The sequence below is a fragment of the Ambystoma mexicanum genome, chromosome 12, assembly GCF_040938575.1.
Source record: "Ambystoma mexicanum isolate Mex_15411 chromosome 12, UKY_AmexF1_1, whole genome shotgun sequence".
NCBI classification, from domain to species: Eukaryota; Metazoa; Chordata; class Amphibia; order Caudata; family Ambystomatidae; genus Ambystoma; species Ambystoma mexicanum.
In genome coordinates this window covers 680,717,280-680,732,802 of record NC_090936.1, presented here as the reverse complement: position 1 = coordinate 680,732,802, position 15,523 = coordinate 680,717,280, and the positions used below count along the sequence as shown (strand labels likewise).

Genomic DNA, 15,523 nt, shown 5'->3' with positions numbered 1-15,523 from the left:
GCACTTGCACTGCGATTTTCACACTTTAACTGCAAATCGCACGTTTTGGCACCTCTGCGCGGGAATTTTCGGCGCACATTAATTCCATGAATCGACACCAAAATGTTTTACTTGCACTGATGGAAATTTCTGAAATAGTCCTCTTTTCTTAAGCTAACGTTTTCACCTTAGTTGTTATATGCTCCTTTTAAACTTGAATTCTTATGTCACAGAATGTCGGGTTGGGAAGAACACAAAATGCTAGATGTTGTTTATATTATCGCTGGATAACAATATTGTTAACCAAACAAGAGATTGCTAATCAAGACAAATGTAATTGCAAACCCGTCTGTGAGGTTGTCTGCCGGTGCTGCCTGCTGGATCGGGGTGAAAGTGCAACATGCTTGGTAGGCCACAGGTCACGCTGCGCAGCGCTGAGAAGGCACGTCACACACAATGCTTGCATACTCCCGAACTGCCGGGCTTCCTGCGATCCAGGTTCTTTATTTGCGCCCCTACGTCTCCGCGCATGCGGGACGAGAGGCGGATGAAACACTGTCTACTCCATTTTTGCAAACCATTCTATGCCCTGATGCTGTATCTTGTCAGGAGAGAAGAGTTATTTGCAATAGTGGGGCCAGGGGCGTTGCTAGGGGGGGCTAAGGGGGCTATAGCCCCTGATCTTTTGGTTGTAGCCCCGGATAGAATCTCAGGAGCTACAGCCAAAAGACTAGCTAGCCCCCAGTCCCAACAGTTCCGACATCAGCGTAGCCCCGGGTCTTTTCCAGACCTAGCAACTCCCCTGAGTGGGGCACAGATCCTCAGAGGCACATAGTTTAATTCCACATTTGTTTCATATTCTGGATACCCTGCAAGGATAAGATGCAGAAAGAAAACCAACTTGAATCGACAGACTGATGTATGATAAAACACAACCAGGGAACCAGGGAGAAGGTGTCTCAGGATAAAAACAAGGTGTTCGCCCGGGGTTTTTTTTTTTTTTTTGCCGACTTTCAGTGATTACTGTGGACAAGTTAAACAAGAGAGTCATCAACTGCATTTAGAGGAAATGCCAGAGGTGCAGTACTCCAACGTGGAGTGAGAACATGCAACATCAAATGATTTGGCTCATACAACCATGACAAAGTGCCATCACACATGTCCGCAAATTAAACATGCCCTCTTGACATTTCTGGGTCAACAAAAATCATTAAATAAACTAATGCACATAATACCTGTCACATTTCGTTACTTGCGGTTTGAAACCTATGATTGGCAATTAAATAATGGATAAAACAACAAAGGACGTTGAACACATTTCTTTATTTAGGCACCATCCAACCTAAAATGTACAAGCTAATATGTGCAATATCAAACTTAAAATCTTAAAATAGTTTTTAGAATCTACTGAAAATGTCAAATGTACAGAATAAAATTAAACAGCTGGATACATTAAATGCCCTTTTCAATATGCACATTGTACAATTCTTTTCAAATCATAAATTCAACAGCCTTTCTATACAACCCAAATATTTACACAGCATTTTTTCACTCCAGGTGAAACAATTATTTTTAACTGTCAAGACAAACAGTATTTTAAAATATCTTTAGCAGCAATATTAAATTAGACTAAAGTGAAACAATGCTTACAAGTGTCAAACAAGCGCAATTGAGATGTATGCCTTACAGGAAATCATTTAGAATATATTTGTTTTATCAGTTCTGAATACTAATCACTGAAGACTACATGAAAACCACTGATGACTAGAGAAGCAGTCTAACAGCACTTTTCGGCAGTTATGATTCTTAGCTAAAGAGTTTGTACAGCTCAACAGCTTTGGTCAAAGAGGATGCACATTTTACTAACAGCACATAGCAAGGCAATACAACTGAAGAGGCCAGCTGACTTGACACGGACTCACACACACGTGCACGCACACACACCCTTTGCTTTTTAGGTCGCTGTTCCAGAATGTTACAGTACAGTATGACTGGAGATATAAAATCAATGATCATTCACCCACAATTGAATTATAACTCCACGGGAATATGAAAACGTTTTTTCATGGGAATTGCTTTTTGCATATTCCCAAATCTTCAAAATCGTGCCACATCTCTCTAATATGCCTTCGCTCCACTGTTCTCATTCTTTGGGTTCAGGTTTTACCTCATGGCATGGCTTGCTGAGTTTATTTAGTGCAATACAATATTTACATACATTCCCAGCCCAGGAGTCACATGGAACAATCCACATAAAAGTCTGAGTGGTCACGCGGGGGAAAGCCTTAAGTGAATATGATATAATAACAGTATGCATTTGAAATGTGGATTTGTTTTTAAAGAGGGTTGCATTTTCTACTGGTTTCCACTTTCTTGCACATTCCAAACTTTCAAATTTCCTTAGCACAGCCTACACAAACTGCACATTGGGACAAAAACAACACAAAAAAATACTCTTCAGAACACATTTTGGTTACATGTGATAGTAACGAATCCAAAATAACAAATTCCATTCATTTTTCGTTGTTTTCTTTATACTTTTACCACCCCCCCAAAACCACTATAACCCACCCCCCCCCAACCCCTTTTTCTTTTTTTTTTCCAAATGAGTTATTTTGGAATTGGAATTATTTTGGAATTCGTTATTTTAGGTTCGCTATAATGGTATTAGTTATTTTGGTATTCGTTATAATCATTGCAAACCCAAAATATTATAGAACGAGTGTCCAAAAGTACTCATCGGAACATTAAAATCCAAAGAGATGTGTAATGCTTTTTTAAGCAGGCCTTAATTGTGTGTCGATCTTCACAATCTCTATTCCCCCATAAACAGTGCTCAAACGTTGCTGGACACAGCACAACAGCTATGAGGATTATTGGTTTGCTGTCTGTCTTTTTGGAAGCACCCGAACGTCGGATTAAAGAGCAGGTTTATATTTAAACAAATCAGACCATTCCAATTCTATCGGGGAATACCAAGAACCTTTTCACGTTTGCTATGTGCTGATATAATTGAAAATGAGAACACGTCTGAGAAGAGCAAACATGCAGAGTATCAGCTGCATGAGCTGCATGTTTGACGAGGGACACATGGCATGCAGGGGCCTATGAAGCAGGGAGGGACAGATGAAGAAACGGGTCTCAAGGAAGATATCCATTCCACTCATCCAATAAAACCCATAAAAGATTCACTGTATTAACGGCCTGACCGCCTTTGGTCTTTATAGGACTTTGGCCAATAAATACTTATCCCAGAAACTGGGGTGAAACTCAAAGACATGTTATCACCAAGGCAAGTAAGGGAGCTCAGTCTTGCTCAGCAGATAAAATAAGAGCAGCTGCTGGGACGAAATGCACAAAATAAAAACGGTGGCCATGGTGGCTCTTGGAGGAGCAGCTCATCCCTCCCACTTTGAGCCTGTTGGAGTTGTTTCTGCCATGCAGTAGAGGGCAGGAGATACTGGCCTTTTTAGGGTCAGGGACCCAAACGTTTAGTGCTATGTGAAGAAACCAAGGGTATGTGGATCTAAATGAGTCAAGAACAATTCTGGAAAATGGTGGCTAAAAAGGGTCAGGGCCCTGGCCATAAAAGATATAAATGGTGCAGTCCATGGATTACTTTGATAAAGGATTTGAGGAGACTGGCAATTTCAGAATTGAAACCGTTCAGCTAAGGGGCAGAGTAGTGATCTTGCCTGAATTTAAGAAATTGTCTAAGACTCTATATTCAGTTCCCCAGTTACTTTAGGCAGAAGGTTCCGGTCTCTTATAACAAATATTGGCTCTTCAGATTGAAATTATAAAAACCTACTTCATAGAAAGCCCACTTCACATATTGTGATAGCTTACACTCTCTGAGCAATACCGCCAAGGAAACTACTGGATCTTTTCTTAGATCATTCCTTTCTATCGAGCAGTGCACCTGGCCTGCTATACAGAGTAAGGCAGCATTTCCTACATTTAAAAGCCTAAGGGTGCACATTGTAAAGAATGATAGATGACGGCAAAACAACTAGCAGCAATTCCAAGGGGATATTGTATCCACACTCTCAAGTCCTTGAATCAGGTACAAATGAAGAGTCTCCTTGGAGGTCAGGTGCATGAGTGTTAACATATACAACCAGGATGTTCACATTTCTGGAAGGACAGTGGCAACCGGGTATGAGTATGTATCGCTACATAATGGGATTATTCCTAGAGTCTACCCGATGAAATCATTCAGGACAAAATGTTGCATCATTTAGTATAAGGAATCCACGTCAATTATTGTAAACATTTGATTTAACTATTCCATTTTCATAAATGCACCTTAATCATCAGTGTATGCAACCCGGACCGCATCACACACCCGAGAATTTAAGACTATTTTCTCCTGTGCCCCAAAGTGTGAATACAATAATTTTTTTACATTTCAGAGCTCTGGAAATACCATTTGGTTCTTCAATTTTTAAGTGTTGAAAGCACATTGCTGCCTACTTCTGAAAACTACTTTTGTTATAAGTCACCCCTTTACAATTTATTTTATTATACACTGAAATGGTGCAATAACTTGATGTTACAAAATGCTTTTATAAGTGCATCTTCAGATGGTATGTATTGTGTACCTGAATGGTTTACATAGAGCTCTAGTCCAATGCATTAGTCCAAAGAGCAGCTCAAAGAGTACAAAATAGAAATAATAAACATCAAACGAGTCCTGATGTGGTTTCCAGTGTTTTCCAGTACCTCTTCGAACTATCACTGCAGGCAAACAATCAATGGTAAACAGATTTCATTTTTATCACAGTATTTCACGAACATCAATTTCTTCATTCAAGTTTAATTACTGGCCCCATCTTCAATCATGTCTGCCATATCAGAGTTGTGTCCATCTGATACTCCCCGTGCTTTCCATATCTTGACAGTCTGATCACTGCAAAACAAGAGATTTAGAATTCTTCAGCTAACGTATATTAAGGATAAGCTAACCAATATAAAACTCAGGTATGTTATCGTACAATATCAGATATTTAATATATTATCTTCTCTTAAAAGACCACTTAGTAGAAGCAACCATCCGTGCAATGTCAGACAAGGCCACACACATGAGGAGAACAAATTGCCCCCTGTCATTGCACTGAACAATCCCTGACATTTCTCAAGGATCAAATCTGGTCTTTCATGGGCATACAACTAGAAAAAGAAACAATAAGCATTGGAAAAGCCAACAGGTTTGGAACAGAGGACAATAAACACATCACTCTACAATTGCTTAGTCAGACATATTGGCTTTGCTAATGCTCATTATTGTAAATGTACCCTTGAAGAGAATTCCAAACGCTCCCACAGTCTCGGGAGGATAGCTGAGGGGCAACGTGCTCGCCTCGGAAGCAAGGCAACACAGAGAAACACAGGTTTGATCCCCGGGTCCGCGCTTAGAAACCTCTGGGTATTAACCGCGTCATAAATAACCAATCATATATCATATAATGTCTGCCAGAAGCTCCCTGTTTGAAATGCAACCTCACAATATTTTTTTCAATTAGTCTGACCAGCACCTATGCTATAAGTGACAGAAATCATCTAGGTGTCATTTGTATACCTATGAATCTCGGTATGACCTGCAAACTGCTATATATCTGTAAATCAAGTATTATGTTCAAATTGAATGCATTGCAAATGGATGAGTGTAGAGTTAAGTACATGAACAGTGTTGTCAGAATAAAAATTGTCAGACAAATGATACCATTTTTCTGAAATAGATTTATATGTACAAATTAGTTTTAAAAAAACTTGGCCAGTACATTACACCGATTAGAAATAGCACAAAGCGCTTTAGCAAAAGTGATCCATAACCACACACCCTGTCCCCTCCCCACCACTTAACAGACTTGTAAAACGTTCATGAAATAATTACATCAGGGGCGCACAAGTGGTTTGTTTTGCAAGGGCGGAGAGGCTGTAGATGGGATGTACCTTACAAGCTTTCAATGGTGGGTCAAAATAAACGACACATCAGCCTTTCTGCATTGTAAATTAAAAAAAAAATTGTAGAAAAAATAACTATTTTAAGGTGATCTGTGATTGGGAGCTTTCCTCCATCTCACAGTGCAGATTGCCTTTTCTTCCCCCTGATAACAGCGCAAATGCCCTGAATATACTTGCTGCCACCACTGCAATGAGTGCCTCTATCTTCCAGGGCTGATTACTTTCCTCTCGTCCTTATGGAACACAGCGCTAAGTCTTCTGCACAGAAGTAAATATCAGTGATACTAGAATATGTAATGGCGTGTTGTCAGAGAGGCTAACAATGTGAATGTGGGTGAAAACAATCATAACCAGTTATGTACTGGCAGTAAAACAGCTCCTTTTAAAGTCACTCACGTTAATGTGGAGGAAAGCGCCTATGACTCTCAGTGCAATACTAGAGAGAAGTCTCTAATTACAACCAATTTAGACCAGGAAAACCCATATCCATCTGTAAAGCCAAATTCCTCATTGAATCCTTATAATACTCATTTAAGGAAGATAAGGAAGGAGAGAGAAATATTTTCATTAGAAAAGCTGATTTTGACATTGTGGACTCCAAAGCCCCACAGTGCCAAAGATACTGGGACGAAGAAGAGGGCTGCAGAGGCACGAGACTACAGGTTGCAGCCTAATAATGTTAATGACCTACATCTGAGGGAGATTGAGAGGCATAAAAGGCCCCCTCAGGTGCAGGCCATAAAGGTGCACAGAGAGTAGCAGCAGTAGTAGAAGGTGAAGTGCTTGCCATGACTCCACAGCAAGATTGCAGCTGAAGGGAAGCAGAGCAGCCTGAACGGCTACTTTACGGATGCAGGTTCTGCGAGGGTCTCTCCCTTCATGGACTCTGTTTGCACAGGTTGCGCCTTGAGAAGTGTTTTATGGAAACCTTTCCCCCTGGGGATCATGTTTGCAGAGATCGTGCAGCAGGAAGCGTGAACGCTCTCCCCAAAGCAGTACAGGCTCATTTGGCAGGCGAGCACCTGAACACCTGGGGAGCAAGAAATGCTCCAAAGTTGAAAAGCGCAGAAGAAATCAGAGAGTGGCAGTTTTCCAGACTGCCAGAAGCAGAGAGCCCAACAGCAGCTAAGCGAGCGGACGTGCAAGCCAAACCCGGTGAGTTCACTTGAGTACTGTGACCCCCAGAGCGCTCCGTGACCGCCCGCAAGCTGAACACAGGCCTTTTGAATACTGAACTAATGTGAAAAGCACTAAGTGGCAGAAAAGTAAATACTTCACAAATCGAACTGGTAAAAAGCTAAGAGATATTGATACTCAATGTCACATTGATACGAAGGGAAGGAAGCGGCAGAACCCTTGTGAATTTAAAGGTCAGAATAATTCAACATTCAATGGCAATATTTCTAAAAACCAAAGCCAGCAACTATTGCCAAAGCCAAATGAGGGTGATAGTAAATTTAGTCAGAGAAACATTATTGCCAAAACCAAAAGGGGGAAGTTATGCAGCTGTGTACGAACCCTATGATAAAAGATAAACGGAGGCAACAGAAAGAACTGACGTGAATAAGCACTGTCAAAGTCAAACAAGAGCAGACATGGGAGAAAACCTGTATCAGTACTTGGTTAAAGCCAGAGGGGGAAAACAAGAGTGGCAAGAGGGCTGTCCTTCTGACAGAAGATATTCTGGAGGAGTAGAGCATAACCTGGATTTTGTGTGGAAATCATGGGTGTGTAATAAAAAGCACCAGTGTGTTTGTCTTCCCTGAAGCTATAGGGAAGCTTGATGTTGTGGAGCAAAAGAGTTTGCTGAATTGTTGGAAGTTAAACCTTACCACAGAAGTACTTGTAGGCAGTAGTTTTATTATCTTTCCTGGCACGAGAGTACACCAGGGCAGAGAACCTTGGAATAGTAGGCCTGGCAGCTGAGTGGACCTGGCATAATTTATTGAAGTACTGTGGTGTGGTTACAAGTCTTGGTGAAGACGGGGCAGAACTATTACAGAGTCATCTTGACCAATTAACATGGTTAAAACAAGTGTCTTGTGAACTGGTACAGAGTCATCCTGGCCAATTGACATCACTGAAGCAAGGGTTGTGTTAACTGTTGCAAAAACATCAAGCATTGTTAAAACAAGTATCTTGTGAATCATTATAAATACATCCTGACAAATTGACATCACTGAAGCAAGTGTTGGGTAAACTGTTGCAGAATCAGCTAACATTAGACCAAGTGTTTTGTGAACTAATTGCCAAGTTATATCCTGACATACATTTTTATTGATCCTAATGAACTATGGAAAAATTATTGGATTAGGAGAATTTGTTTGGAGTTCTTTATCACAGGTGGGGAAAAGGAAAACCTGTTGAACATTTTGATCTGTTGGTTGAAAGCAAGTTGGAACTTTATTATAAAATTGGAACCAAAGAATGGAATTAGAACTTTGTTACAAGACAAGATTTCTTTATCCTTTTGGAACTGTTGAATAGAATCCTGCTCTAATCTGTGGAAGGGGAACTCACCTAGATTATTAGGAGAGACAGTCATCGGGTTGTGAACCTAACTGTTACATTTGTTATATTTCTGCACTGCCATTTTGTTAAGACAGATTTCTGAACTCTGACCTGGTGGACAGCGGTTCAGAAGGCGAGCCTAGTTACTTGGAACAGGATAACCTTCTGGACAAGCTAGACCAATCAAGGTAGCATTGGCAGCGGTCAAGACTAGTTCTCAAGAGGGGTGAGGGTGACTGAAAGACCTCAATGAGCACACAGAGTAAAGGACACATAAAATCACCCCCAGTCAGATGTATATATAAAAATCACATTTACATTTATTTCAAGGCCTTGGAAACCACACAATAATAATCATAGTAATACTTTTAGATCAATACAATCATAACTAAACACATATATACAAGACCAAGTGGCCTAAAGGGTTAATGTACAAAAGGGGTCCACAACCTAAAAGGGGAGGAAGCAGACAGTGCAAATAGTCTTTAGGCAATTCTGTATCAAATACAATCCTAACTGAAAGGCAGTCCATTCCCTAAAATGAGGGGAGCCTATTGCTCAAATGTACTTGCAATGCTGGCGCACGCGCTAGTGCTGATAGACGACCCAGTGTCTTTTCAGGGGTCTGTAGCAGTTCAGGAAGGCAGGTGAGGTGATGCAGAATAAGTTCCCACTATTTGAGGAGGGTCTCCACAACAGGACAGAGCTGTTTCAAAGACTCGGGAATAGTTCGCCAGTTCGCACCAGCAGGGAAAAGGAGAGGGGCCCTCAGGGCCCACTTGTGCGTAAAAAGGGGTTGGATGCGCCAGGGGCCACTGTTAAGGGTTGCTGGTACTTACAGACCCCACTGGCGCACTCCGGACCAAACTTTGACAGTCGAGCCCAATTTGGTTGCAGGTTCAAATGTGCCAATTTCTGCTGCTCTGCGGCTTTCAACGACGTTACAGCGATGATTCCCAAATGGGACTGTGGCGTTTTCTCCGCTCCTGGTGGATGGATCAGGCCAGTTTCACTGCAGCAGCCTTCAGGGGCAAGAGGGGCACAAAAGCAGCACACCTGCAAAGTTCGTCACCACGGCTGGGTGACACGTTAACCGTGTTCACTCCGGATCAGGCTCCCTCTCTTTAGTCCACACCTGGGAACACCAAGTGTATGAAATTCGATACGAGAATGCCTTGAACACGGGGCTAGCAGTGTACTAAGTTTCCAGTGTCTCCTCAAAATGGCAGCGGTATCAGGGCAAAGGTCCTGAATAAGCTGGTCAGCCCACTGGTTGGGCCAGGGACACTTCTGAGAAGGCTTATTTCAGGGTTTGATGCCGAGAATAGTTGCTCCCACTATTCCAATGGGTCGAAGCATCTTTGCAGACCTTCTAGGACGACCAGATGCAGAGTGGTCCAGCGGGACGACAGCGGGCTCCGGGTGCCAAACCTTCCAGCGGGTCACCAGCGGTTCCTCGACTCGGCTTCTAAGTTTCAGGATACTTGGATCCTATCCTTTGTTCAGTGAGAACTCCAGAGATCGACATTGTATGGCTGTGTGGGCCCTTCTCTTATCCAGAATCTCCTTCGCGTCAAAACAAAGAGGATCCAATGGGAGATATGCTCACATTAAGGCACACCATACATGGACCAATCACGGACATGGTGGTCCCAGGCATTCATAGCACCTCAGACTCTCTAGCACCCAGGATGTGTATTGGAACCAGATGTTCCAGGCTACATCCTGGAAGCACATACATCCTGGAAGGCATGCAGAAGTCGACCCCGTCCCACTCGACCTGTCGAAGATGAAGGGGCAAGATTGCCAAGGGACAGGGCAAAGAATCTTGTGGCATGGCCATTTTGGAGCCAGCCCACCTATTCGTGCCAAACGTGGTTAATGCGGTTTACCTGTCAGGAAAGGGTTAAAATTACATGAGAAGATAAGCTGCAACCAGTCCTGTACGAGACACATCTGCACTTCTCACAAAAACCCTTCGAGAGTATCTAGGGCCTTTGGAAATGACTATTAGACCCAAGTGCACTGTACTGTAAGGTACATTGTACACTTGTTACATGTTGCAGAAAAGTTGCAACATGGACATGGACTAAGGGAAACAAAGCCTCCCAGTACTGACTGTCTTTAAGGGCATTTCAGTTTCCCCATAACAAAGTGAGCGAGAAGCCCAGGGGAGTGCAGCAGAAGGCTGTGCTCCTCTGGCAAAGTCAGACTATGGTGTTTGAACAAAGCAAAATGTTGGGGGGTTCACAACTGGAGGGAAAATTACACATAAATGGAAATCTTTCCTAACACATATGCTACCTTATGGAGTTATTGATGTACACGTGTGAGGGACAGAAATGTTTTGATAGAGTGTTTTCTTTAGGTTATTTTAGGCAGGGAAATCCTCGTCAGGGTAGGGATAGTGAGGTGTTTATCCAACCTTCTGAGTGAATAAAATGGTATCTTTTTAAAAATCTTTGCAAAGTTGTCTGCCTCACATTTCTGACCCGTCACAACATACAGTTTGGACAAACAATACTACTTTGCACATGAAGCACATGGTTTTGAAATCTGGGCCTTGCAGCACTATTAACCATTTCAAAGCACTCTTGTGTGTGTTGTATACTGGAGGTAACTCAAGGTAATACATCCCAATATATGAGATTTAATTTGACAATAACTTAGAAAAGGGCTATTCTTTCTCTTAGTTGCAGCATTAGCACAAAACGTGCCCAACAGGTTAAGTGGGAACAAGTGGTCCTCGTCAAAGACTTTACTTGAATCAAAACAGTGGCATTGAAAAAACAGAAAACACATTACTCACTTTGCCTAAAGGAATAGGTTCAAGATACAGGGACTGGAGCTTTTCAAATGGCAAAGATCCATGAAATCAGTCCCTCTGCTCCAAAACATGAGATAACTTCAGATATGAAAACAGAATGCAAAACACTGACTTTGCATAGCCATGCCTATTACATCTATCCTGTTACCAGAAGGCCTGCTCAGATGCAGCATTATTGGTTTGATACAGACCATGACAATCAATGACCTGGGCTTGAGATAATGGGGAAAGGGCTTACCCCTGTTGAATACCATAGGTAACAATATTGGAACAGATCCAGTCTCACATAGAGCATGATGCTGCCATCTGAATTTGCAGACAATTTAAGAAGAAACCATGGTTTACAATGACAGACATCATTCATAAATGCAGAGGTTACAAGGCAGCATCAAAGACCATGTCTCAACGTCTGGTAAAGCAAACAGCTTCGTCCAGTTGTCAGCAAGAGTTGTTTCCAGTGGCTCCCGGAGGCCCCAACCTAATTGACTGATTATCAAGTAGTTTGTTCGCTTCAAGCTAGCTTTGGAGATGATGGGCCAACTTGTTTTAAAAGGACTGTATGTCTAACAGGGACTACTACAGCAACAAGTTAGCAGGACAAAGTTGTTAAGAATATTAGGATCCTCCGGCCTTGAAATCTCATGTCATTGCAACACCATCCCTTGCAAAGTTCAAGCCTACCTGCTCGCTCTGCCAGGAAGAGTAAGCCACCTAGAGCTATAAATACCCAGCTCATTCTGGAAATGCTCTCCAAATCTTCCTCTATGGCTCCTTCAACTTCCAAACCCCTGACCGAGGCTGAAAGCACCTCTCATTGTGACAAAATTACTTCTGCTCTACATTAGGATCAGACCCTCTGTGGCAAAGCCATCGCAGGACAAGGCTGCAGTGTTGTGCGGTGCAGGTGCGCAGGAGACACTGCCCGTCGACACAATACGCTGCGCCTATGTGCGGGCATCGAAACCTTTAAATACAGAGGATCGGACCCTCTGCAGCAAAGCCCCCCAGGACAAGGTTGCAGTGTTGTGGGACAGGTGTTCGGCGGTGGAGATTGCGAGCAGTGACAACATCGCTGTACATCTGCATCTGAAAGGTATGAAGGAAAGTTGCAGGGAGGGAGAGCAGCCATTACTGCGCTGCACCTAAACTTCCTGCATTGTGCGTCTACCCACCCTACCTCCTGACTCCACATGCACTGTTCCCTCGCACCCTTAGGCTCCACGCACTTCCCTGCCTTGCAGGTCTATCCACCTTACCGCCCTACTCTGTATGCACTGTTCTCTTTGCAACCTTATGCTCCACTCTCATCCCGGCCTTGCACGTCTTCCACCTGACCCCCTGATTCCACGTGCACTGTTTCCCTGGCATTTTAGGCTCTCATCTTCCAGCGGATAACTTCACCTGTGTTCATACTTCTTCAACTTGAGGTCTCCTCGTTTGTTTTGTATACTACTGTATTGTATTTCATGCATTTTTCTGCTACCCTAGGTCCCCAGTGGTTACTACGGTATTGTATTATTGTACTGTCTCCCACTTTCTGCACCCCCCTAGCTGCGATTACTGTTGCTACTGTATTCTGTGTCTAGCGTACCTGTTGTCCCCCCTCTGTGTCCCCCTAGTGTGTGAACCCCCTCACCCTCCTGCTTGGGCTGCTTCCTCTTCCTACCTCCTTCACGCACCCCTCTTTGGTGCTTTCACTCTCACCTATCTTCTCTAACTGCTACTCTATCTCCTATCCTATCCCTCTCACTAAATCTGGTAGGAAAAAGTTCAAGAGGGACATCCTGGTTTCCAACACAGTCCCCCTTATCGCTGATACCTACACCAGTGCTTACTCCAGACAGACCCATACCAACATCGTTTTTGTCGTTCCTTCTCCAGGCCTACGGACCCCTCATATGGTCTCTGTTCTCTCCCGTTTTTCCTCCTCTCCCATTAATGGTGGCACTCTATGGGAGGTCCTCTTAGCCTCCTTCCACTCCTCCAAGACAATCATTAATGTCTACCTGAATGGCACTATCCTAGTCCACGGCCCTCAGCCCAATCCCCCTCTTTTTGATAGGCACTTCCTGTGTCTTATATACTTCCTTCCTTCTCCTGTTACTCGTACCTACACCTCTCTGGCTCCTCTGCCAACTCCCTCTTCCACCACCTCTCGGGCACCCTTCTCATTTTAGCTTGCTACTCTGCAACCTCCCTCTTCCGCCACCTCTCTGGCACCCTCCTCACCCTCTACGGCTACTCTGCCATCTCCTTCCTCCTCCTCCTCCTCCTCCTCCTCCTCCTCTGCCCAATCTAGGCCCCCACCTTCTCCGCAGGGCATACCTCAAGCCTGTACCACTTCACAGAAGTCTTTCAAATGTGGCAATCTGCCCCACGTCTCTACTCAACTCTCGCTCTGCTGTCAAACTCTTCTCTGACATCTGCCGACTCCTCGAAGAACTTGATCTGGATGTCCTCCATCTCACCGAGACATGATTCACGGCTATCTCCGTCACAAGTTTTGACACGCTCCTCCCTGACGGCTACAAGATCCTGTCCGAACCCAAAACCAACCGTCCCAGAGGTGGAGGAGCTCTGATCTTTCTTGATGTTAGGGGAGTTTTCCTAAAGTCCTACTGGCAGTAAGACTTTAGTAAGCTATTCCAGTGGTTTGTAGATTTCAACTCTTAGTATCAGTCTGTACTAGCTCAGGACCTTGATAGTGTGGAAGATAAGAGGAAGATGTGAGCTGTAGGTAAGTACACTGAATCTTAGCTAGACAGGCACAACAAAAAAGCACTTACGCAGATGTTTATATAAAAAGGTATATATTTAATAGATTTACACCAGAATCACTTTAAATACTTCACATGTTTACGATAGAACACTTAGGAATACTAGATAATACACTTCAAAGGGCACTTTCACTTTTGTGTTTGTTCGCGGTTACATTCGTAGCAACGTTAGAAAGGGAGAAGATAAGGTTATCGTATTATTGGTTATTGCACACATGCGGTTTTCAACAGGATATACTTTAATGCATTTACTCTGCAAACACATATAGAAAAGTCACTTAAAGGGAGGAAAATAAGTAGTTAGAACAAACATGCACTTAGTTCAAGGTTCTAGAGACTGTTGCTTTGCCTGGCAAGTCTTTTAAGTCTAAAAACAAAACCCCAATTTCTCTTGGAGGCGGGTTCTGGGTTTGGTGTTCTCCATATCTGTTTTTTTCCTTTTGAATGTGTAGGGACGTAGAGGGTGCAGGCTCTCAGTTACTGCGTATCCAGCGTAAACAGCGGGAAACAGCAGACAACGACGCCGTTGTCACCGCGACGGACTTAATGCTGCAAGGGCGGCTGGGTGTTTCTTTTAAGCCCGCTTCCTGGGGGCTGTGCTTCAGTCCGCTCACGTGACTCAGATCACGTGACCCCACGAAGAAAAAGAAAATGAAAAATTCAGCAAACACCGCGCTTGCTTCAAACTGCTGTGCAGGAGGCACAGGCTTACGCGAATCGGAGCGGGATGTATTGAGGTAAGTGGAAAGTCAATTTCTTCAGTTTGCAGCTCACAACTGGTGCCTTGATTAACAAAGCGGGAAACAGCAGACAACGACGCCCTTGTCACCGCGACGGGCTTAACCTTCTTTATTAACATTCTTAACTACTCAAAGTTAATGCAACATATCCATGTTTGGAAGGCACCAGTTGGCCATAGGAGCCATAAGAAGCTCCTAGTAGCTGCTGGTTTTAAGCTAACCAGACTCTACTATGCTAGAAGCAGGAGCTTAATAGCCCCAGCTCCCCTCAATTTCGAAACCTGGAGCTGTGTGCTGCAGTAGTAAAATACAGATGCCTTTAAGAGCTATGGAGCAGACAGACTCCGTAGTACAGGTAGAATACAAAGAATAGAGTTCCAAAAAACAGAGCCCATAAGAATGATTGAGTGGAAAAAGGCTCCACTCATTTAGGATTGAAAGAAGACGGTCCAGAAGTCCAGCAAAAAGTGCTGGGGACCTCACCAGGAGAGGGGATCAACCATAAAAATGATAAATCTCCCTAACACTTGTCCCCCCCATAAGACTAGGGATAGGAGGATGTAATCCACTCCTGGATGGCTCTCTTGATCCAATCGGTCATACATTCTGGAGAAACCATTAGCATTCTTATGTTGGGTACCTGACCTGTGCTCAATAGTCAAAGCTGTGTAAGCTTATGGACCACCTGAGCAATTTTCGGTTTTCCCCTTTCATCTGCATCA

General features: G+C 43.4%; 1 protein-coding gene across 8 annotated transcripts in view; it reads right to left on the bottom strand.

Annotated features, from left to right (window-relative positions):
• Nucleotides 1-1,283: 1,283 nt before the first annotated feature.
• The window catches only part of KIF21A (kinesin family member 21A), a 2,335,619-nt gene continuing 2,321,379 nt past the window's right edge, over nucleotides 1,284-15,523 (bottom strand). For all 8 annotated transcript variants that reach the window (XM_069629214.1, XM_069629217.1, XM_069629219.1 and 5 more), the window contains one exon: nucleotides 1,284-4,891. In XM_069629214.1, the coding sequence (XP_069485315.1) occupies nucleotides 4,798-4,891 (94 nt within the window). In that variant the 3' untranslated portion in view covers nucleotides 1,284-4,797. The remainder of the gene's footprint in view (nucleotides 4,892-15,523) is intronic.